At 38.3% G+C, this 22,389-nt stretch overlaps 2 protein-coding genes across 7 annotated transcripts in view; both read left to right on the top strand.

The window, feature by feature from the left end:
- Nucleotides 1-14,614, top strand: part of LOC105686906 (GTP-binding protein RAD) — a 39,412-nt gene extending 24,798 nt beyond the window's left edge. For all 6 annotated transcript variants that reach the window (XM_012402155.3, XM_048651517.1, XM_048651521.1 and 3 more), the window contains 4 exons: nt 4,193-4,408; nt 11,270-11,352; nt 11,493-11,682; nt 11,827-14,614. In XM_012402155.3, the coding sequence (XP_012257578.1) occupies nt 4,193-4,408; nt 11,270-11,352; nt 11,493-11,682; nt 11,827-12,134 (797 nt within the window). In that variant the 3' untranslated portion in view covers nt 12,135-14,614. The remainder of the gene's footprint in view (nt 1-4,192; nt 4,409-11,269; nt 11,353-11,492; nt 11,683-11,826) is intronic.
- A 1,165-nt stretch (nt 14,615-15,779) lies between these two features.
- Nucleotides 15,780-22,110, top strand: LOC105686901 (probable multidrug resistance-associated protein lethal(2)03659). The gene is made up of 14 exons (XM_048651727.1): nt 15,780-16,790; nt 16,881-17,177; nt 17,500-17,936; nt 18,020-18,176; nt 18,303-18,505; nt 18,583-18,896; nt 19,010-19,224; nt 19,285-19,503; nt 19,575-19,752; nt 19,842-20,018; nt 20,097-20,559; nt 20,638-21,001; nt 21,070-21,766; nt 21,861-22,110. The coding sequence occupies exons 1-14, from the start codon at nt 16,714-16,716 to the stop codon at nt 22,005-22,007; spliced, it is 3,945 nt and encodes a 1,314-aa protein (XP_048507684.1). The 5' UTR covers nt 15,780-16,713; the 3' UTR covers nt 22,008-22,110.
- The last annotated feature ends 279 nt before the right edge of the window (nt 22,111-22,389 follow it).

The raw sequence follows: 22,389 nt of genomic DNA on the forward strand, positions 1-22,389 counted from the left end.
CGCTGTGGGTCTTGAACTTCGGCCAAATTATCCCTCGCGGGATATGAAAGTCGGGAAATATGTATGTGTATATATGGTTTAATGGTTGTCATGGCATTAGGAAACGTAGGTATGTACGTACACATGCACTGTACATACAATATACTAACATAAGGGAAATTCCGAGTCGGAGTAAAATTCAGAAGTGGGCTATAACGTTAAGTGTTGATACCTCGTCATATACAGCCGCGTCGTCAAGAGTGATAAATCGTCGGATGTATAAGAAATGATTTTCTTTCTATATCGAGCAAAAAAAAAAAAAAAAATGGACGGAAGGGAGAGTTGACATCGATCGTTGTACATATATATACACCTCGAGTTCCTATTTATTTCATTTTATTTATTTATTATTTATTCATTTATTTTTCAGCTTTTCAGACTGCGAATATAATGGGGTGATAGAATTTACTCATTACATGCACAATAAGCGGCGGAAATTTTATGAGATTCATTATTCCGCCAACGAGACACGATTAAAGTATGCCACAGATAGAGACTTTCAAAGGGGGTAAAAGAAAAAACAAAAACACAAATTTTAATGGCCCCTGAAAATTGCGACAATTAACAATCCAAACGTTCTCTCTCTTCCTCTCTTTTAAAACAAATAAAAGGACCGACGTAAAAAGGATGACAAAAAAAAAAGTCACCCTGCAGCAGCGCACTACGTGTATACGCGCGGGTTGGGAAACGTGTCTCATAATACTCACGGCCAACTTTGCGATACTTCTACTCGTGATGTTGTTCGTTTTTCTTTTTTTTGGATTTTCTGATTTAACTTTTCGTATTTTATCTTTTACGAGAAATGTTACCAATATGTACAAAAATCCACTAATGTGACAGCGGTATTTATATGATCCGGGTTTACATATATTTTATTTATTTATTTATCAAATACAGTATGTTTCATATATATTCTGAGCCACAATGATCGCGATTGATATTTTTCTTTCCAAATGATACAACCTGAAATATGATATAAAAATTCAAACGAATTCAACGTCATGCAGCCCCGCGGCGGTATGCTATACCCATAGTAGACATATAAGCACCGTATACATTACTCCCGTATTTTATTTCAATTTCTTTTTCTTTCCGAATTTCGCTAGTCCGAATAAACCTCAAAAAAGAAAAAGTAGGAAAATGGAGAGAAAAATAAAATAAAAGAAACATTAAATAGTAAAAATTCAGTAAAGCTTGAAAACTAACGCAAGTATATGATCTAGTTTTGAAAATGACCAGTTTCACAAGTAGTTGGGTCGAGTCAAGTATCGTTTTCGTAGAAAATTATTCAGCAGACATTACATTATATTATTAGAACAATGTACTGATTTTGAAATCTAGAATTCGTTAGAAAGTTATCCAAATGGGTTATCTCGTTTGTACAGCAATAGACCATTGCTCTAGGTGTACAGCTGTACGGAATCCCTTGCACAAACGCTCTGTCTGTGCAGATGAAGTTCACACATAATATGTAGATCTACCTTGTATAATACGTGTGTATATAGATATATGGATACATAACGTTATATTGTGCAACGTTGAGTATAACCCGACCAACAGAGCGACATATGTTTCCATAGGTACGTACGTACGTGCATAGATAGCTTTTAGTCCCGTCAGAATTTAATGGAGTTTAACCACAATAGAGTCGCGTACATGATACCTAATGCTTAATATCTAATGTGTATGCGAGTGTACACGTACGCACAATGCGTGTACATATGTCGATGTACACGTGACGTGCGAATTGGAATTGAAATAGTTAAAACTATTCGATAAGCCAAAGTTTGTGGAGAATATAAAAACCACAGAATCGCAGAACCGCCGTTAAATTTATATTATTCTCGGGGTTTAAAATTGCGAACGATGAAGAAAATTTGGTTTTTACTGCAAATTCGCAATACGAATTGCCTTTTCACCGGCACATTTGTTCACCTTTATTATTTATTCATATGGAACAAATTCTCCTGTAAAACCGATATGCTCAGAGCGATTTACGAATAAATGAAAAATACATATCCCGATCGAAGTTGAAAACTAATCAGAATAAATTGGAAACCAAAATACAGGTGGTTACATTAGGTGATCTGATAAAAGAGAATCAAGAAAAAAGCTTACGTTTCGCTTGGAATCCAATTGTGGCTTTTGCGAGTTTTTTTTTTCTTTTTAATGGCATTGACAATTAGAATCGGTAAATACGAAGACAATCACCGCCGAGGGTGGTTGCCGATCACTTTAAAACGAATTATCATCAAGGCCGTGTGCTCGTGATGAATTGCAGGTCTTATTTTTAAACTGAAGAATGAATCGAACGAGGCGAGCCTCTACACTAGGTCACAATTCCACTTTTTCGTGATAAACTTTACAACAAAACCTTAGAACATCTAGACATGGACTTGAACGTAATGATTATTCATATTTATGTCCAGATATGGTGTTATCAATCATTATTTTTCGAAAAAACGATACAAATCAAAAGAACAGAATTTTCATCATTCAAATGTATTATCAATAATTGGTAAATGAAGAGAAAGTAACGTCATCTGTGGGCGTCATCAAGTAGCTCTAAGTTGTAAAATATATATATATACAACAAATGTATGCAGGGACGCACTTAAAAATCCACCCTAAGTGACTCAAGTATTAGGAGACATTTGTACGATCCATGAATCACGAGGTTCAACCTTAACAAAAACTGTTGATATTGAGATGCATTTTGAATGCACTTAAAAAAAGAAAATTATAATTAACAATAGTAATGTTATCTTTATATTTTCTTAAATAGAAAATACTTTTCAATAATTATACCTGCACAAAGTTGTACTTTCAGCTTTGTACGCGTGGTACGGATTATTTTTGGAATCGAAAAACTTCTTCCGGGTTGAGAAATTAGCCGCGTTGTTCGGCTCATTGTCATTTCGAGTATACGTGGTTGAGATCGCGACAAGTGCGAACGTTTAAAACTTCCGCAATACTCCACCTTGACCGCAGAGTAGATGCGGTTAGCTATGCCTCGCGATTCGTCTGTCCAAATATTACTTCATCATATTATTCAAGACGAACTCGAACCACGGACCTTGACTGTACTATACGAGTTGAGATTAAGTAAGATTATTCTTCAACGATGCTGGATCTTCGCACATTCGCTACATCCAATGTAGAATTGGATTAGCGCTTACCTTGCGTAAACGATATTCTTGAAGATTACCCTTCAATTTTCCAAAAGAAAGTAAATAGGATTATAAAAATTCTACACATTTGAGACGCATCGATTATTCGAAACACGTTTTCAAAGTACTGCAACGTCGCGTTATATGAGGTATCGCATTACGTGTATGGGCCATCCGATTTTATCTTCAATATAATACACAGTTTCTCTCTATATCGTGAGTACTAAAAACTAAGGATCAAGACGGTATTAGGAATACACCAAAAATGGCCGAATTGCGTGACCCCACGTTCGGTGTATCGTAGTCATTTATCTCGACCTCCGACACAGATAAACTTCATCAACTATATTGCAGAAGTAAAATAATCGACCTCGCTAAATTAACACATTCGAATAATTCGACCCACCCCCCCTCAATTCCATTTTTTGGTTTTTTCTTTCGAATACTCGTTGCGGCTCAATCGTCGCACGAGAATAGAAACTAAAATTTATAATTAAACGATAACCGTTGCGTATTCCGCCGTGTAGAAAGCACAAGGCAAACAAAAAAAAAAAAAAAAAAAAACGCTTGGCGTCGTCTGCATTTCGTGCAGCAACACCAACGGCGATAGTTATTAACGTGTGTGAGATTTGGCACACGACGTCAATCACTGAGCACTAGTGTTTTCTATAAATAGTAAACGGAAACGTCGGACTAGAGCCGGTCGGTAGCCTGAAAAAGCTCGATAGATCGACGTTCCGTATTGGTGAAAGATGGTGAAAGCCAAGACATCTTTCATTTTCAAAACGGTTACAAAAAAAAAAAAAAAAACCAAAAAATCAAATCCGCTCGAAGAGCGTTCGTAAACTTTTGACAAATTGACGCCGATTTTCCATTCTTTTTCTAGTCTGACGTTTCACTGGGTCGTCGGAGCGCGTGTACACGTAATATCCTGTGGATTTTGGCCCGAAACCACAATGATTAGTTGCCCCGTTTAATTTCAGGTGTCGTCAACAGGGGTGATTCGTTCAGAAGGAGACGCTCCAGATCGAATTCCCTGGTTCCCGCGGAACAGGAGGCAGAAGAGACGAAAACTTTACCACCAACGGAAATAGTCTCGTACACGGTAGCGATGCTCGGCGCAAGGGGCGTAGGAAAAACCGCCCTGATCAGCCAATTCATGACGAGTGAATGTATCAACGCCTACGATCGTCAAAGAGGTCAGATATATTAATGGATCGTAATACCTCGCACGATTTTATCGTACCACCGGTCGCATCTATAATTTCATACATTTTCCCGCTGCTGTGGCTATCGCTTTTCTCTTATTTTCTCCACCTTTTATTTTATATATTTTTTACACGCACCTGCAGCAACCACCTGAAACACGTCGATCGTGTTCATACCAGGGATTATGCGGCCCCGAAATTCAGCGGATTAATTTTGGTTGACGAAGAGTTTTGTGTGTTTGTTGCAAAAATTTTTATCCCCTCAAACCGAAATCTGAAATTACATGACACGACATAATTAATCACAGTTTGGTCAGGGTAAAAGAGTAACAAAAATTGTCCGTTGAACCGTAAGCGAGCCAACGGTTTTCAAGTTTTAAAAATTTGTCATTCATTACTTCGGAGTGAAAGCAAAAGGAAATACATCCGACACGACAACCGTAAGTGGGGTGAGATAACTAGGGTCGAAGATGGTCCGCTTATTATGTGAGGACAGCATTTTTGCATCGATTCCAAGGGAATTCCTGTATTGCGCAGTAATAAATATAACTGATCCAATTATCGGGGAAATTACGAATCACTTGTATACCCCGTGATAAATTGTACAATTCGTTCTGGAAAGGAATTCATTTTACAAGTCTAAACGAAGAACGCTTAAAATTCTCGAATCTCTATATTCGGAGCATCGATCGCAGACCTTTTTCTCTACAGGAAAATCCTAAGAAAACCTGCGGCACAATCGACGACGAATTCGCATTCATGAAGAGAAAAAATAACAACCTTCCTAATAACATTGAGGTCTGAAAATGAACCGAATCACCCGCGAATAACCGTGAAACTATTTCGCTATACCGATGGTTATTTTGTGAGAGAAAGAAAAAAACAAATTGTAGAGATGATATCCATGGGTTTCATAACCATGTGAACGGTGACTCCGGATACCATCGGAATTGGATGTGTATTTACTACGGTAGATTTAATTCGTTGATTGTATCGAATCACGATATCATTTTTCTTTCGACTACGATATCCACGTATTACGTCAGATTCGTTAAGACTTTGATCGCCCAGTAGTCCGTACGAAGATATGCTATCTAAGTTCGACTCTTTCAGTAATACTTTAACTTTATTCTCAATTTTCTCGCTAAAGTTCACGAAAATCACCCTGTATCATATTCTAAGGCATTTAATTTGAGAACCACTGCGGACTACCCACTTTGCGGGAATCGTTTTGTGGTCGCGTCTCCTGTATGTGAACCAATCTACTACGTAACTATAATTAAGCTTTGAGTATAAGGTGTACTACGGTATATACGTGATCAGGTCAGTCGATTCCTCTCCGCCATCTATGAAATAGAGTTATATTCTCCTTGAGATTGAGATCGGCGAAGCTGATGAAATTAAAATAACGACCCTGTTCCGGAAAAATTAAACTTCTGCTCCGCAACGAATCCATATCGTCTGTTATCAATAACGAGAATCTCCTAGGCTTCCTCGTATCGCCTATATATATGTAGTACAAAAATAAAAAAGCAAAAGGCAAGCGAAAAGCTCAGGCAGAAGCACACATGACGGTGAACCTTGGGACAAGTGGAGCAAAGGAAGAGAGAACAAGAGGAGAATGAACGACCGCGTGTAACGCGTGAGAGGGACACCTGTGCTTGGGTATTTTTAGGCGCCGGTAAATCTTGGCTCCTCTTACACCTCAGCTCTCCTTATTTCATACGTCACACACGCTCCACGCAATTCATTCTCGGCGGCCTGCACACGCCGGGATCGGTGAAACAATAAATTCCTCCATGTTTTTAGATTGAAGTAAGTTTTTCCTTTTTTTCTTTTTTTCTCCGTTGCTTTACTCCGTTTCTCAATTTGTTTCACTTTTAATTCGAAAATGTCTACGAACTTCTTTTGATGAGATAAGGATGCAAGGATGTTTATTACGTTACCCCTGAAAAGTTCCACAAAAATTTTGACGAGTGCCATGGGACAGCGATTGGCGACTAGGGTGAATAACGGCTTTCATGTATAATTTTCAGACGAAGAAGAAATACACAGGAAATGTAAATGGGGGAAGAAAAAGGTTGGCGATTTGTGAAAAAGGCCACGTGAGATACATGACGTAATTTTGATTCTCGTGATACGATATATTTCAAATTTCAACACCACCTTGACGCAGACGAGAAATATTTATTCTAACGTTCTCCTATATAAGATTTCTTACTTTTGGAATGTAAATAACCATAAAGTAACACCGTCGGTATCGAATGTAGGATCTGGTTTCCAAAAATATTGAGAAAAAAAAAAAAAAAACGGAATTCCGTTACAGCTGTGTTATTTCACATCGCAGCGGAAAAGATAAAGTAATTCTTAATCCGTAACACCCCCGCGATTCTCTACAAACGAATTTATCATTACGCATCATTGCGAGAAAAATATCCTCTTTCGATCTAAGACAAAAATACTGCACAGCTAATAGCTGCACTCGGTCCCATTTCCTTTATCGAATCACATATAGCGGATCATTCGATACGTTGAACCCCTGCTGCCAAACCACCCTTATCTTACGTCACGGAAACTACGTCGTGAATAGGACGACATACGTGGGAGGTATAATATAGTTGGTACATATAACTATGTAGGAAATGTTTGGGAGTGGTCATGCGGACAAGCGAAAATGCATTTAATGCCAGCTCGCCGGTGTCATGGCGTCCCGAATACGCCACGATGCAGGGGAGCAACAAATGGGATGAGGTCATCAAGAAACGACGGAATGTGCCTGCAGGGTCTCAAAGGTCGATCGATAATGCAGACGAGTAAGAAGAACGAGAAATTTACACTCCGCATATCATAATTGAAATATATATATAACTGAAAATAGATATGACATAACTCGTAACGTCAACGTGATTAAGCCGGGAAATGCGACACTCGAATTTCCAGTTCAACGCGATCGGACGTGAATTGTACTATTGGAGTCCCATGAAAGTTCGACTAAAAACGTGCACGTCGCGCACGTGCGTATCGAAATCTTGGATTCATAGATAAAGACCAGCACGGGTGGCTCGTTTTTTTTTTTTTTTTTGTAGCCATCTCCCGGAAAAGATCTTTTGAACTATCCAGACGTCAGAAGAGTGTGAAAAATTCTCACGGTTGGCTGTGACATCGGCTACACCGTTTCTTCTCTTTCTTTGGACCGTGCACCCAGTGAACCGACGTAACGTCTTTTGTCAATATCATATATTTTTGTCGCAAATACAACGCGAAGTTACGTCCGAACTATCGATATATCTACGGTCCGTCGGTCGAGTTCGCATCATAGTTACCCAGGCTTGGACTTTGGCGTCGGTATATCAACGGGCGAAATATATATGACGTCGGTGTGGGAATACCTCTCTGTTAACGATAAGATAGCTTTTAACTAAAAACTATATATCGCGTGAGAATCTAGGTCGAAGCCCCGGAACGGTCGACCCGTTCTAAACTATACCGCTCAAAAAGCGACTCTTCAAGTCCCTCCGAGACTCTCGGAGTCCACAAATTTCACCACCGAAATGTTTGTACGACATGAAACCACGAGCGGGCGGTTCGATTGGCGGATGTTTGACATTATCGGGTATACCCGCTAAAGCCGATCGAACTATTATCGTGGAAAATTGACGAGATTAGTTTATCGTAGGTAACATTGAAGCACGACTGAAACCCAAAACAGCCGAGATTTGTTTAAAATAATTTGGGATCGTTACAAAACGATGCGATGATGAATAACCCGAACCTGCACCGTTCCAAATTTATATCAGGTACCTCCTAATGCAAGCGATCCGACGTTCTCGTTACAAATTCGGATGACACCGTCACCGTGACGGAAACGGTCAATTTGAAAATAGTTTCGCATTTCCGCTAGTCGTTCGTTTCTAGTTCTCGGTAAAAATAATGAACAAATTTCGTACTCTCGTCGAGTATAACGCGTAAAGGGAATCCCCAGTGAGTAGTGCGACTATTGATACACCTAATATATTAACAAGTTTCGGTTGAGTGGCCCGATACAGATTGAGAACAACGAAACCGAGCGCGCCCAACGTTCGAGAATATAGCCAAAATCGTTGCGGTTTACCGAAGTGGGGCATCTGAATTTATTGGGCACTTTGTCTTCGCGTTCTTGGCACAAGATTTTTCCTATCTATATATATATATTTATATTGTTCACGCCTACGTACAATAGAAGAAGATCAACCGTTAATGCAATTATTGAAACGCTCTCGCGTTACCCGCCGTTCGAGATCTGCTGGTTTTAAGTTGAGTGAAATTTCTGAAACAGCCCAGATCATACGCGTATAGACACTGACGCACTTGGAATTTCGGTATCTGTTTTCTTTTCTTCTTTTTTTTTTTTTTTTTTTTTTCTAACAAATGTTGTATACTTTCCGAGACAGGTAATGTAATTTTAGTTGAAACTTTAGAGGGAGAAAAAAATTCTTGCTTTTTTCTCTCGAGGAAACGGAAAATCGTTTGATCTTCGAACGGTCTGGAGTTTGGAACAAGTTCACGCAGCGGTGATGATCGGACGTGGTGTGAGCTTCTGTTGGTCCGCATAAAGCAAAAAGTGAAATAAATCCGCGATATGATTATTTTTTTTTTCTTCAAATTTTAATTTTTTAATTTATTCTTTTTTCGTTTACACCGCGAACATATACCAGATGCATGCCTGATTATTATCACCTTCTGGATCGAATCTTTCGACTAATAAATCCAAAAATAGATGTAGGTGCTCGATCGGGGTACCGCAGCGCTGGCCATAAATGCCTTCGTAAATCATGCGTGACGTGGGAAGGTGCGATATAACAGATATTTTGGTGAATTATAGAATCATAATTTTATTTATCAGCGATTCATGGGACTGATTATTGGTTATAAATAATATTGGACGTCAGAAGCAAAGGGAATTCTCCTGCGCGAGAACCGACCTTTGCACAGTATACGTCTGTGCACAACACTCCTATTATGAAACTTTCAATACACGAACTTTGCAAAAGTTATGCTTCATATTTGATGAGATTTTCATTTACGCCGTCGAAAATTTTCACACTTATTTCAAATGAAACTTCGTTCGATTGATCGTGAAACAATTTTCGACAAAAACGCGATATAATCACCGGTATAACGTGTCGCAATCGGAGTGACTTACTTCAGCTTTTCAATTGGTGAAGTCCTGTGCGTATTGAAATAACGACTTTCTAAACGAGTCGAACGAACGTTCGGAGATTGTTATCGATGCAATTTTCATCCCGACGAACTCTAGTATACGAACAAGACATATTAACCGTTACACTATTGACTATTCATCGCTGACAAGGTTGGACAGTTGAAGCAAGTCAGATCTGAACATGATTGACGTCATAAGTAAGTTTTCGGTTAACGGCGAAGTGACGTCAGTCGTTACAGACAGAAATTATTATGGTAACATCACATTTACTCGTTTACATGACACTTGACTGTTCGCGTCAATTCATGTACATCGCATCTATCTGTGTTTGCCGGAGTACGTTACGTTCTATCAGGGAATCCATTTGCTAGTACAGAAACAATTCCCCTGACATTTTGACAATGGCATAAAACGACGACTCTGTGTTTCCGGTCGCGTGTTATGCGGGAGTGCCGTATCCACTCGTATGTATCCGTCGCTTTTCCAACAATTTCTTTTTTATTACTTAAAAACTCCGTCTAGCAAAATGCTCGGTAATACAAAGCTCCGTTGAGCGGAAAAGTCCCTTTTGAGTAACGCGATCATGTTCTCGAAACAGGAAAACCATCGACATCTCGTCGGACAGTTCCTTTCATTTTATCATTTATACGACTGTACAATTCAGCGTTGGTGTTGCACGTAGTTTCGATTGAATTACTTTGAATTTTTAAACAAAAAATTCAGTTTCAAACACTCCGATTTTATATCTACGACGTACAACTCCAATTAATACTGTCTTCTACACGTTTCATCGTTACTTCACTCGGAGCTGCAGTTCACACGTTATATGGATGAGCATACATATTTTCGATGCGCAAATAAGATGATGAATGAAAAGAAAAGAAAAATTGTTTTTCAGGAAATAAAATTCTTCAAAGTCTATACTATTTCGGTGGCTATTAATTTTAAACCCAATTAGGGACCATTGAGCGACACGTATATACGCCTCATGCTCAAAAGCTCAAGGCCACCGTTACGAATATGAGAGTAAGAAAAAAAAAAAAAAAAAGTAATCGGATAAAGAAATAATCAAAACAAAATGTGAAATAATTAATGGCAAAATGATGCGAAATGCGATTTATGTTATACACGTACATACGAGAATAATGGAATTCAACGGAAAACCCGAGGGACTTTACGCAAAATCAACGAGTGACACGACTTCCAAGATAGAAAGTGCAATAGGAATAAGCCTTACGGAAATAAACTTGAGGTTAAATTTGCACGCGTCCAAAGGGGTCTCTCGCAAGATACGACCGTGTAGTACGTCACGACTCCGAGTCTGTTCATCGTCTGCAGAATTACTTATAGACACGCCGAGTAATCCTTATCGAAGAAATGAATTTTCAATACAGATTTGCGCGAAAATAAGCTCAGCGCTTATTGCGTATCTCAAAAAATTCGCCAAGTTTTCAAATTATTTGGATGTGGAAACGTATATGATCGTACCCCTGTTCAACAGGAATTTACAATTGGAAACGTAACGAAAATAGAATATCTTTACGTAGCGAAGTCACCCCAAAAGTCTAAGATCGCTACGTTTTCAAAAATTGTACATTAATCTTAAACGATTTTCTCACAAAAATTGGACTTCTTTTTTTTTGTACTTGCAGACGTACCCAGTGAACAGTCGGTCTTCATAATGTTGAACGGAGAAGAAAGTGAGCTGAGATTTTTGAACATCACAAATCCAAAGGTAAAACTGCGCGGTTCACGTGATTCGTGTACCTCATTATTTCGATAGCAAAAATAAGATGAATACGTAGATGATTAATATTTGAAAAATCAGAAAAAAATTGGCCGACTATTAAAATCTATGAACGCAATCTTGTGCAGGCCGAGTTGGACAAGATATCCCAACCAGGTGCCTTCGTTGTGATGTATTCGGTGACCGATAAAGCATCCTTCCAACGAGCCGAAGAACACCTTGCCCACTTACACGATCAGGATCTCCTCAGAGGAAGGCCGGCCATATTGGTCGGTAATAAAATTGACTTGGCTCGTTCAAGGGCAGTTTCTTCCCAAGGTGCTTCAAACATTACTAATATTACTTTGTTCAATGAAAAAATAATCAAAAAGAAGACTGAAAAAATCGGCGCCGTTGACATCAAAATACAAATTCAACAAATCTCACTGAGCGTTTTATTTTCATTGTCTTTTAATTTTTCAGATGGGAAATGTATGGCGTGTACCTACCGTGCAAAATTCATCGAGATATCTGTGGGTATAAACCACAACGTGGACGAACTTTTGGTTGGTATTTTAAATCAAATACGTTTAAAATGGGTTCATGCGCATTCGGAAAATCGTGGTGGCGGAGGAGGCGGCGGGGGTGGCGGGGGTGGTGAGGGTGCTGGTCACTGGTACAAGTCGAGAGGAGTGGTCAGAGCTAGTATGAAAGCACGTCAAATGTTCACATGGCTTTTTGGAAAAGAAGATAGCAAATTTAAAAACTGCGAGAATCTCCACGTTTTGTAAGTTGAGAGATAGAAAATTTGTTAAACTTCCGCTCACCGCTAGAACAAGGTTTTTTATACGTAAGGATCTTGTCATGAAAGATAAATTTATAAGAAGGTGAAACAATTAAGTACCTATAGTAGGTTAATTATATAATTCTAACTCGTTATACGATGACGAGGCGCTCTATACGGCAACGGTGCTTCCCAAGTATTCCGGGACTCACAATATGTGTGAAGTTACTTCCTGGAATGTAATTAAATATACAAAAAACCAAAAAAAAAACCAAAAAAAAATCATAAAAATTAATGAAAGAAAGAGAAAAGAATGAAGAAAGGAAAGAGAAGAGAAGAGAATGAAGAAAATGTGGATGTCAAAATGTTAATATAAACCATATCCAATTGCTTATCATAATATTTATCAATCTTATCTCTTCAAAGTCTGAAATTATTGGGGGTTGAAGAGTACAAGTGAGTTGAATTTAATTTGCAATTGAATACAATTAATTCAGAGACCGTCTCGAAGAGGATATTCGAGAATATATAATACCTATAACCGGATGTGCGCAAGTACTGCAAGAAGTTGGCTTTCTTAAAAATTAGATCTTGTCGCGTTCGTTCCTATATTAATTACTTGATAATTAAATTGTTTCGTTGATACCTCGCGCGTTTTCAAAATTATCTTAATATTCAGCCAATTCAAAATGCAGCGTCTTCTCACGCAGCTCTGAAAACGGTGTAAAGATAATAATAATAATAATGATAATGATAATGATAATGATAGTAACATTAACAACAACAATAATAATAATTTGAAGGTTATAAGTATTAACAAACACATTTGGAAGCGAATAAAAAAAATTACCCAATTAATTTAATACAAAATACGTACAATTACATTATATTGTAAAATTTGTGCCATAATTATATCAGCAATTTGTATAACATACGCGTTAAATACATATACTACAAGAGAAAACATATACATATTGATATGCGAGTGATAAAAGTCAAGAGAGAAAAAAAACAAAAATACAAAAAGTAAATTTTAACGCTACTATATAATATACATATATAGCTCAAAGCTATTTCTAAACCAAAGTAATAGTTTACTGAATAAAGATCGAATATCTAATCAGAAATCGGACCATGGCAAGACTAGTGGCCAGATAGCTTATTCTTTAATAAACAGAAAAAAAATGACAAAAAAGTTTGAGATAGCAGATATACTGTACTATACAATACGTATATAGGAGACATTCTACCAAATAATAATGAATTATGGCGCTATATCGTATCAAAAGTGTTATTAAATAAGTCATTTATTGTATTTCGTGTTTATACTGTTTGTATGTTTAGCTAGAATTGATCGTGAAATGTTTACAAAAATTTTTACACCATGTAATTCTAATTACCACAAATATTGTGCATCCAAAATAAGTTCAATTATAACTATGGTAAAAAATTCAGATTTAAAAAAGAACAAGATGAAATAAAAAAAAAGAAACTACAGTCGAAACTGCGCAATATTATAAGCTACACAATATACTGAATTATTTTAAGGTGTCAATTTCTTTTTTCTCCTATGCCTATTTTTGTGTTCTTCATTTTTTGTGAATATATGTCGTACGTATACAGGAATTGTAGGAAATTTATAAGTTCATAGTTTTTGAATAGTCGATTTGTGTGTTGAGTATTTTTTAGTCTATATTATACAATCAATGGTCTTTACCAAGATAATAAAAAAGAAAGAAAAAAAAATTAATTCACGACCATAGTTGACTGTTTCTTTATCGATGTAATATTATGTAAAATGCATAAAACTGGCAAGAAATTTGTACCAAATGAGTTGTGACTCTGATGAAGTGCCTTTGAGTATTTTTATAATTGAGTGGTATTCATATCGTTTCCTATTTCCCACTTTCCTGCTTGAGAAATGAGTTGTATATCGAAACAACAAAATGTGAAAATCAACCAGTTACAGAGTTCCCTGTATTTAACGTTTGTCAGGTTATTAAAACATAGTTATATAGCTATGTGTATGTATGTGTAATGTATATTTACATCACTAATGAGTGCATTAATACATATTACTCTGGCATAAAAGATTTACCGTTATTACCAACAGAAATTGCTCCTCTTTTCAATTTGCCAGAAATAATAATAGAAATTTATGTTCCATATAAATGATAATTAAAATATCGTGCTGCAGTTACGAAACTTTAGATGATACGGTGTAATTCAAATAATTATCGGGCTGATCCGAAGAATCCGACAATTGTACTACGATAATTACGTTACATACGGATAGTGTTAGAATATAATTCAATCCAATCAACTTTTGATGACGTAATGCTTTTTAATTTTGCGATAAAATGTCTACACTAATATTTGATCGTATCGAATTTATGTATGGGTGAAAACCTCATCGATGTTCATTGTAATAATGTCGGCTCGCCATAAGATGTGAAATGACAATACTGCCAGTTCTTTCAACAACAATAATGATAATATTATACTTAACGATATTATTGATAAAAAAAAAGATAGAATAATGAAAGTATAAATAATAATATTATTGATATTGATGATAAGGATAATAATATAAATAATTACAACAACAATAAAGGATCAAAAAAAATTCAATTCTCACATTTATTATTGTGTTTTACCCCCACACTATCGCACAACCATCAACTAGATTTTCTCACCATTTCTGGCTGAAGAATTACAAGTTTGAGATCAGTAATAAGTGTAATAAACAAAAGTAATAATAAGTTGTCAAGATTTCTGTGTCCCGATTGCAAAAACTTAACAACACGAATAATAGAAATTTTCTACTGCAACAGCAGAGCTGCAATTCATTTTGATCATGATTTCTCGACGCAATCCTATTCGAATTTTTCAAGAGAGAGATATTAAGTTCACTAATTGTAAGCGATTCGCTCCTGCATCTGGATCACCAGATTTTTCGATTCCTCTGGGGAACTGATTATTGTATACCTCGAGTGATTATTTATATATGAATAAATAATAACATCCTTGTACATCTCGTACTTATGTCAATATTTGAAGTAATATTTTGTCGATGATATTGTTCAGTATAAAGTATCTGAAACTACTACTTTACTATAACAAATTTACAGCGTGCAATGTAATTTGGTGAGACTCGTCGATTCTCAAGGCGATTTTGATCCAAAAAATATTCAAACTGCTAATTAACAACTCATCAGTTGCACGTCTACTAGGGGCGTCCCTGGTATACCGTTGGACTTAGGTCTGTATGCTTCTGACAATGTGTCTTTAGCGCGGTGCGCATTGGGCATGCGTGGTGCCGTTGGATTGGACTTAAGTCTGCATGCTTCTGACAATGTGTCTCTTTAGCTCGGTGCGCATTGGGCATGCGTGGTGGCGTCGGATTGGACTTAAGTCTGCATGCTTCTGACAATGTGTCTCTTTAGCTCGGTGCGCATTGGGCATGCGTGGTGGCGTTGGATTGGACTTAAGTCTTCATGCTTCTGACAATGTGTCTCTTTAGCTCGGTGCGCGTTGGGCATGCGTGGTGCCGTTAGATTGGACTTAAGTCTGCATGCTTCTGACAATGCTTTGCGTGTTGCCGTTGGATTGGACTTAAGTCTGCATGCTTCTGACAATGTGTCTCCTTAGGTCGGTAGACTGATGCTTGAAGTATAGCGCCAGTCGAGTGGAGTCGGGCATTCGTGTCAGTCGTTGGGTAGATGGTTTATCGACGAGTAACATTTTTGGTTAGTTGTACTTTTCCTGCATTGAAGGGGCTCCTGTCATAGGGAGGACGGACAAGAAGAATATTGGTCATAGCGATGGGTAACAACTTGTGATAATTGTGAATCCATGAATCATGGTGCAATTATCTCTAGTGTGCATGAGCCATATGAAATGTGAGACAAATAATTTATTGTTCTGTGCTACGAGCACGGAATGCGGTAAAATACGCCGCCTAACTTATGCATTTTTTGAATCAATAAGCCAGTAAATTTCAACCACGATTTGTATTACTTCGTACAAACGTTACTTATAATTAAATTACTCGTCTCATCAAAAATGACACTTAACCCCTCTTCAGAGAATGAAAATGGCAATCTAGTCAACAGCAGGGTCAGATGTCAGATAAATTGAAAGAATGCATGTTTGCCTGATTGTGAGTTGGCTACACAATGAATGACCTCAACCGTTCTGTTTTGAAGGATCCTGGGATTATTGACTGTTATTATGCCTAATGAGCAAAGTACACTTTATAATTAGGGATAGATCTGATACTGAGTGACCATAGTAGTTATTTTTGTCTTGCGTTCAATAATCTAAGTGAAAAAGTTCCAGGAATACATCTGAAGTAAAATAATTGGTATTACACGTTGCTGCTACCTCTTGTGAATGAACTCCAATAAGTGTTGCCCATAACAAGAGAACTGTCCTGGTTTTATTTCGATCAGTGGTATCTGATCATCTATTGATCATTGCCATAAATGTGATGAAGTTTGCAAATATCGAAATCTGTGTTGACACTGACTATTGAGAATTCCATTTTCCCACAGAGTTCTCCAAAGTGAAGCCACATTTCCATAATGGACGGAGAGAAGCGGCGAAAGGGAGTGAAAAATCCCAAAGAATCTGCCAATATTTTCAGCATGATATCATTTGCGTGAGTATCAAAGCTATATCACTTGAATTTCGAAGACTTTCCTAAATACTCATTCCTTATATTTTTGTACTTTTCGAATTACACGCTTAGTTGGATGGTGCCGACTTTCTTGATTGGGTACCACCGTGATCTCGAAATTGCAGACCTCTACAGTCCACTGCCTGAGCATACAAGCTCGATTCTTGGCGAGCAAATATCATCTGAATGGGAAAAGGAATTAAAACGCCTTGCTCATATCAGGGCTTCGAGAAGGCAGGATGATGAGCGTAATGGCAGCGATAGAAGCAAACCTCTTGTGCCCAGCCTCTGCAAAGTCTTGGTGAGGTGCTTTGGGACCAGGATTATGTGCTATGGTAGCATACTTGTCATACTGGAGCTCGTCTTCAAGTAGGTTAAGGAAAAATTTCAAAATATTCAGACATCCCGTGCTCAGTTTCAGTGAGGGAAAAATAAAAAGAAATATTTTATAAATCTTAAAATTTCTTACTCTTCTGCAACTTTGTATCAAAGAATGTAAAGAAGTAAAGTCATAAAGAACTATATATTGCAAAGTCTTTGTCTAATTTTTCTCCTTTGTTTGCCCACTCCTGGATGAGATAACCATTTAAACTAATGGATTCTACCGAGCGCATAATAAATCTTAGTAATAATGTTTTTGTACCTAAATTCGATATTTGTCACGCCATTTGTATGTATTTTTTATTTCCAGGATTAGTCAACCGCTTCTTTTAGCTCGACTACTTCGTTACTTCAGCAGCATAACACAAACAGAAATATCATATACAGATGCATTCATTTATGCCACTGGAGTCATTCTGTGCTCGGTAGTTAATGTTGTTGTTAGACATTCTTATATGCTGGCAATTTTGCACTCGGGGATGAAGATGCGCGTTGCTTGTTGCACGTTGATATACAGAAAAGCATTGAAACTTTCTAAAACTGCCTTGGACGGGGGGACGACTATTGGTCAGGCAGTGAATCTTCTCTCGAATGATGTGAACAGATTCGATATAGCTGTGCTCTTTGCTCATTACCTGTGGATTGGACCCTTGGAAACATTGATTATGACTTACTTAATGTACAGCGAAGTTGGATTAGCAGCTATTGTCGGAGTTGCTTCACTTCTCATGTTCATACCGCTACAAGGTATGGTTTTTTCCTCAGGTCTGTCATTATAATTATCCATATTTATATGAGGTGCATACATTGAGGTGTATTTTTTTTTCAAGCCTTTCTTGGAAAACGTTCTTCAACTCTACGGTTACGAACTGCGGTAAAAACAGACAAAAGAGTCAGATTAACCAATGAGATAATATCCGGTATTCAAGCAATAAAGATGTATACATGGGAAAAGCCATTCGGAGACCTCATTGAAAAAGCTAGAAAGTAAAGAGCGATTTCTCATTGCTTGAAAATTGTAAATTTGTCAAAGTGTACTGCATAAAATATAGACTGACAGAAAATTACGGATAGGCGACTTCTTATTCATGTTCAATGTTGCGAATTTTTCAGACGGGAGATCAAGGCAATCACAGCAACATCTTACATCCGGGGTATCATAACGTCCTTTTCTGTTTTTTTGACGAGGTTTTCACTTTACATAACCATCCTCACCTACGTTTTACTTGGGAATAATGTAACCCCAGCAAAGGTTTTCATGCTCTCCGCCTATTTCAATATTCTACGAAACGTGATGACCACCTATTTTCCTCAAGGTAATGATCATAGGCTCGTTGATGTATTAAAAACGATCCACGATCAAATATCTCCTTTTCTGACAACCTCATTACAGCTATTACGCAGCTTGGTGAGGCTCTTGTATCTATCAAAAGGCTCCAGGACTTCATGCTTTATGACGAAACTTCGATCACCAAGTCGCAAGCAAATGGTGTCGAAAAATCTCACGATCTTGCTGATGGTTCTGTGCATATAGACAACTGTTGCGCCAAGTGGATCGAATCCCTTGAAAAAGACACTCTACAAGATATAAATTTGAGAATAGAACCTGGCCAGCTAATCGCTATTGTTGGACAAGTTGCTGCTGGAAAATCGAGCCTCCTGCACATGATTTTACAAGAAATGCCTCTCACTTCCGGTACGCTAAAGGTACGTACAAGACTTCGAGTACTTCTTTCCCCTCAGATTCATATAGATTTCTGGGTTGAGAGCAGTAAAGTTGACCTCAGCGAAATTTTTCAAAGCTTTGTTTTCATTTCCAGATCCAAGGATCTCTGGCGTACGCTAGTCAGGAGCCATGGCTTTTTTCAGCGTCAGTTAGGCAAAACATTCTATTTGGAAGAGCAATGGACACTCGTAGATATAACGAGGTCATTGAAGCCTGTCAACTCAAAAAAGATTTCCAGCTATTTCCATACGGCGATAAAACTATTGTCGGAGAACGTGGTATTACTTTATCCGGAGGGCAACGAGCGAGGTAAGTATTCAAGTCGACGAATAAAAACGGAGCTCCTAATGTAAGTATTTTATATCATAGGATAAATCTAGCGAGAGCAGTTTACACAAATACTGATATATATCTTATGGACGACCCTTTGAGCGCTGTAGACGCCCATGTGGGTAAACACATGTTCGATGAATGCATTGCTGGATTTTTAAAAGGAAAGACTCGTATCCTCGTAACCCACCAGTTGCAGTATCTGAGAAACGTAGATCGGATAATAGTTTTGAGAGATGGTGCGATCATAGCTCAAGGGTAATTTTTGTGCTATTAATTACGACACATAAATACTAACAGACTGTGACCGTATGATTTGGAACTTTCAGGACATATTCTCAACTTCAAGACTCTGGAATCGCATTGGGATGGCTTCTAGAATCCGAAGACAAAAGCAACACTGATTCTCAAGGCGAAGATAAATCCCTATCCAGAAAATCTAGCATCGCCTCCGCCCATTCATCCGAGATGGCAGAATCTGTTGCACAAGAAAAAATGCCTGTACAGGTAAAATTATAGCATCTCTACTTTGCATCTTCTTTCTTTTCATATGCCAAAATGTTTTCGTCATCGATTGATTGATGATTTTTCATCAGGAGGCAGAAACCCGAAGCGTTGGTCACATCGCAGGTTCTGTGTATGCCAATTATTTTCGCGCAGGTGGAAATACGTGCGTAATACTGATAGTTTTTACGCTCTGTTTGCTGTCGCAGTGCCTTGCCAGTGCCAGCGATTACTTCATAGTTATTTGGGTCAACGCCGAGGAGCGCAACGTGAGTAATTTGAAAAATATCACAATTCCAACAACCTAATAGTCTGCGAAACAACATTTTGTGACATTTCTCCTACAGTTTACGTCAATAATCAACAGTGAATCCGTTTCATTCTGGGAGAGTGGTTGGCTGACCCGAAGCCTGTGCACCTACATATTCTCGGCTTTGACGTTGCTGACAATAATTATGACCTTAATTCGCTCTTTTTCATTCTTCCGTGTCTGCATGAAAGCGTCTAAACGTCTACACGATTCAATGTTCCGAGGAATAAGTCGTGCGACAATGCGATTTTTCAACACAAATTCGTCCGGTAGAATTTTGAACAGGTTCGCGAAAGACATGGGAGCGATAGACGAGCTTCTCCCCACTACTCTACTCGATTCCATACAAGTCGGTCTCTCGCTAATCGGAGTAGTCGTTGTTGTTGCAATTTCAAATCCTTGGCTGATGATCCCCACAGTTGCTGCAGGCGCCGCTTTCCATTGGCTTCGAGTTTTTTATTTATCAACTAGTCGCAGTATCAAGAGATTAGAGGGAATCAGTAAATTTCTTTTTTCAAAACTATTCGTCAAAGACAACTGACGAACAGAATACCTGACCGATTTTTCATTCTATCTAGCCCGATCTCCTGTGTTCGCTCATCTCAACGCTACCATCCAAGGCTTGACGACGATTAGGGCTTTCGAGGCTGGGACAATTCTAACTGCGGAATTCGACAATCACCAAGATTTACACTCGTCAGCTTGGTTCATGTTTATTGCCTCGTCTCGGACTTTCGGCATATGGCTGGACGCTGTCTGCCTCATTTGGATAACTCTCGTCACTTACAGTTTCCTGATTATACCGCTTAATTCAACCGGAGGCAATGTTGGACTTGCTATTACCCAAAGTCTCGGCCTTACAGGCATGTTTCAATGGGGCATGAGGCAAAGCGCTGAATTAGAAAATCACATGACATCCGTAGAACGAGTGTTGGAGTACAGGTAAGCAATTTTTATTGCACTCGAAGTGAATCGGCGATACGAAAATCAAATTCACTCGCCGATTTCAGTACCGCGGATCAAGAACCCCCATTGGAAACTTCCCCAAATAACTTACCCCCGGCAAATTGGCCCTCATCCGGCAAACTGGAATTCAAAAACCTATCCATGCGATACGGTCCAGAGCAACCACCAGTGCTCCATAAATTGAATTTCGTTGTTGAATCGTGTGAAAAAATCGGAATAGTTGGAAGAACGGGCGCCGGGAAAACGTCTGTGGCTTCCGCGATGTTCCGTCTTGCATATTTTCATGGTGACATAATAATCGACGGCGTTCCGAGCAGTCGGTTGGGTCTACATGACCTCCGTTCCAAAATAAGTATGATTCCACAAGAGCCGTTTCTATTTTCCGGAAGTTTACGGCGAAACTTAGACCCTTTCGACGAGTATCCAGACAACGCTTTATGGCAGGCTATTCATGAAGTTGAATTGAAAGATATGGGACTCGAAGAATTGATTACAGAAGGTGGATCGAATCTCAGCGTCGGTCAAAAACAGCTAGTTTGTCTCGCTAGAGCAATAGTGAGGAAGAATAAAATCCTTATCCTCGACGAAGCTACAGCTAACGTCGATCCTGGCACAGATGAGCTCATCCAAAAAACTATTCGCGTCAAATTTGCTAATTGTACAGTGTTAACGATCGCTCATCGATTACACACTGTTATGGACAGCGATAAGATTCTCGTAATGGATGCAGGAACTGTCGTGGTCAGTTTTCATTTATATGGATTTGTTTTACGCATCTACCGAATTGCCAGTGCATGTTTTACAGCAAATTTTGTTTTCTTGTGTCACTTTTCAGGAATTCGATCACCCTCATATCCTGCTTCAAAAAGACAAAGGGCATTTACGAGGTATGGTCGATCAGACGGGCCATTCGATGGCCGAATCTTTGGCCCTCATGGCTAAAAACGCTTACAAAGCTAGAAAAAATGAGTCACAAACTTGATTTGTTCTCTATGTGATAAAACGTTATTATATATCGAAGTGCAATTGAAAATGCTGTTACAAAAATGAATTAGATAAAATAATAAATAAACTCTTCTTGAACACCTTGCCGCGTCATTCTTCTTCCCTTCTTCCTTTCCAATGCAGATGCTGAGTTCAATATTTTCATTACTCTTTACTGGCTAGCATCTATACCTACAGAATATAAAACGTAATCCATCAGATCCGTAAATAAGGAAATTGGCAACCTTGCCCATAAACCGCCAGCAATCAGAGCGATTTATTATCCAAAAGCTTCCGACCCCCGCGCTCGTCCTGCATGTTTTTCGCCAATTAACAATCTGGAACTTATTTAATTCATTAAACAGATATATCCTCAGTGT

This window comes from Athalia rosae, chromosome 3, assembly GCF_917208135.1.
Source record: "Athalia rosae chromosome 3, iyAthRosa1.1, whole genome shotgun sequence".
Taxonomy (NCBI): Eukaryota; Metazoa; Arthropoda; class Insecta; order Hymenoptera; family Athaliidae; genus Athalia; species Athalia rosae.

Bases quoted from the DNA above. Each gene is read 5' to 3' on its own strand.
- LOC105686901 (XM_048651727.1), top strand. From the start codon at position 16,714: ATGGACGGAGAGAAGCGGCGAAAGGGAGTGAAAAATCCCAAAGAATCT. The intron at 19,225-19,284 runs GTAAGTATTCAA...TTTATATCATAG, and splicing joins TCCGGAGGGCAACGAGCGAG to GATAAATCTAGCGAGAGCAG. The intron at 21,002-21,069 runs GTAAGCAATTTT...CGCCGATTTCAG, and splicing joins GAACGAGTGTTGGAGTACAG to TACCGCGGATCAAGAACCCC.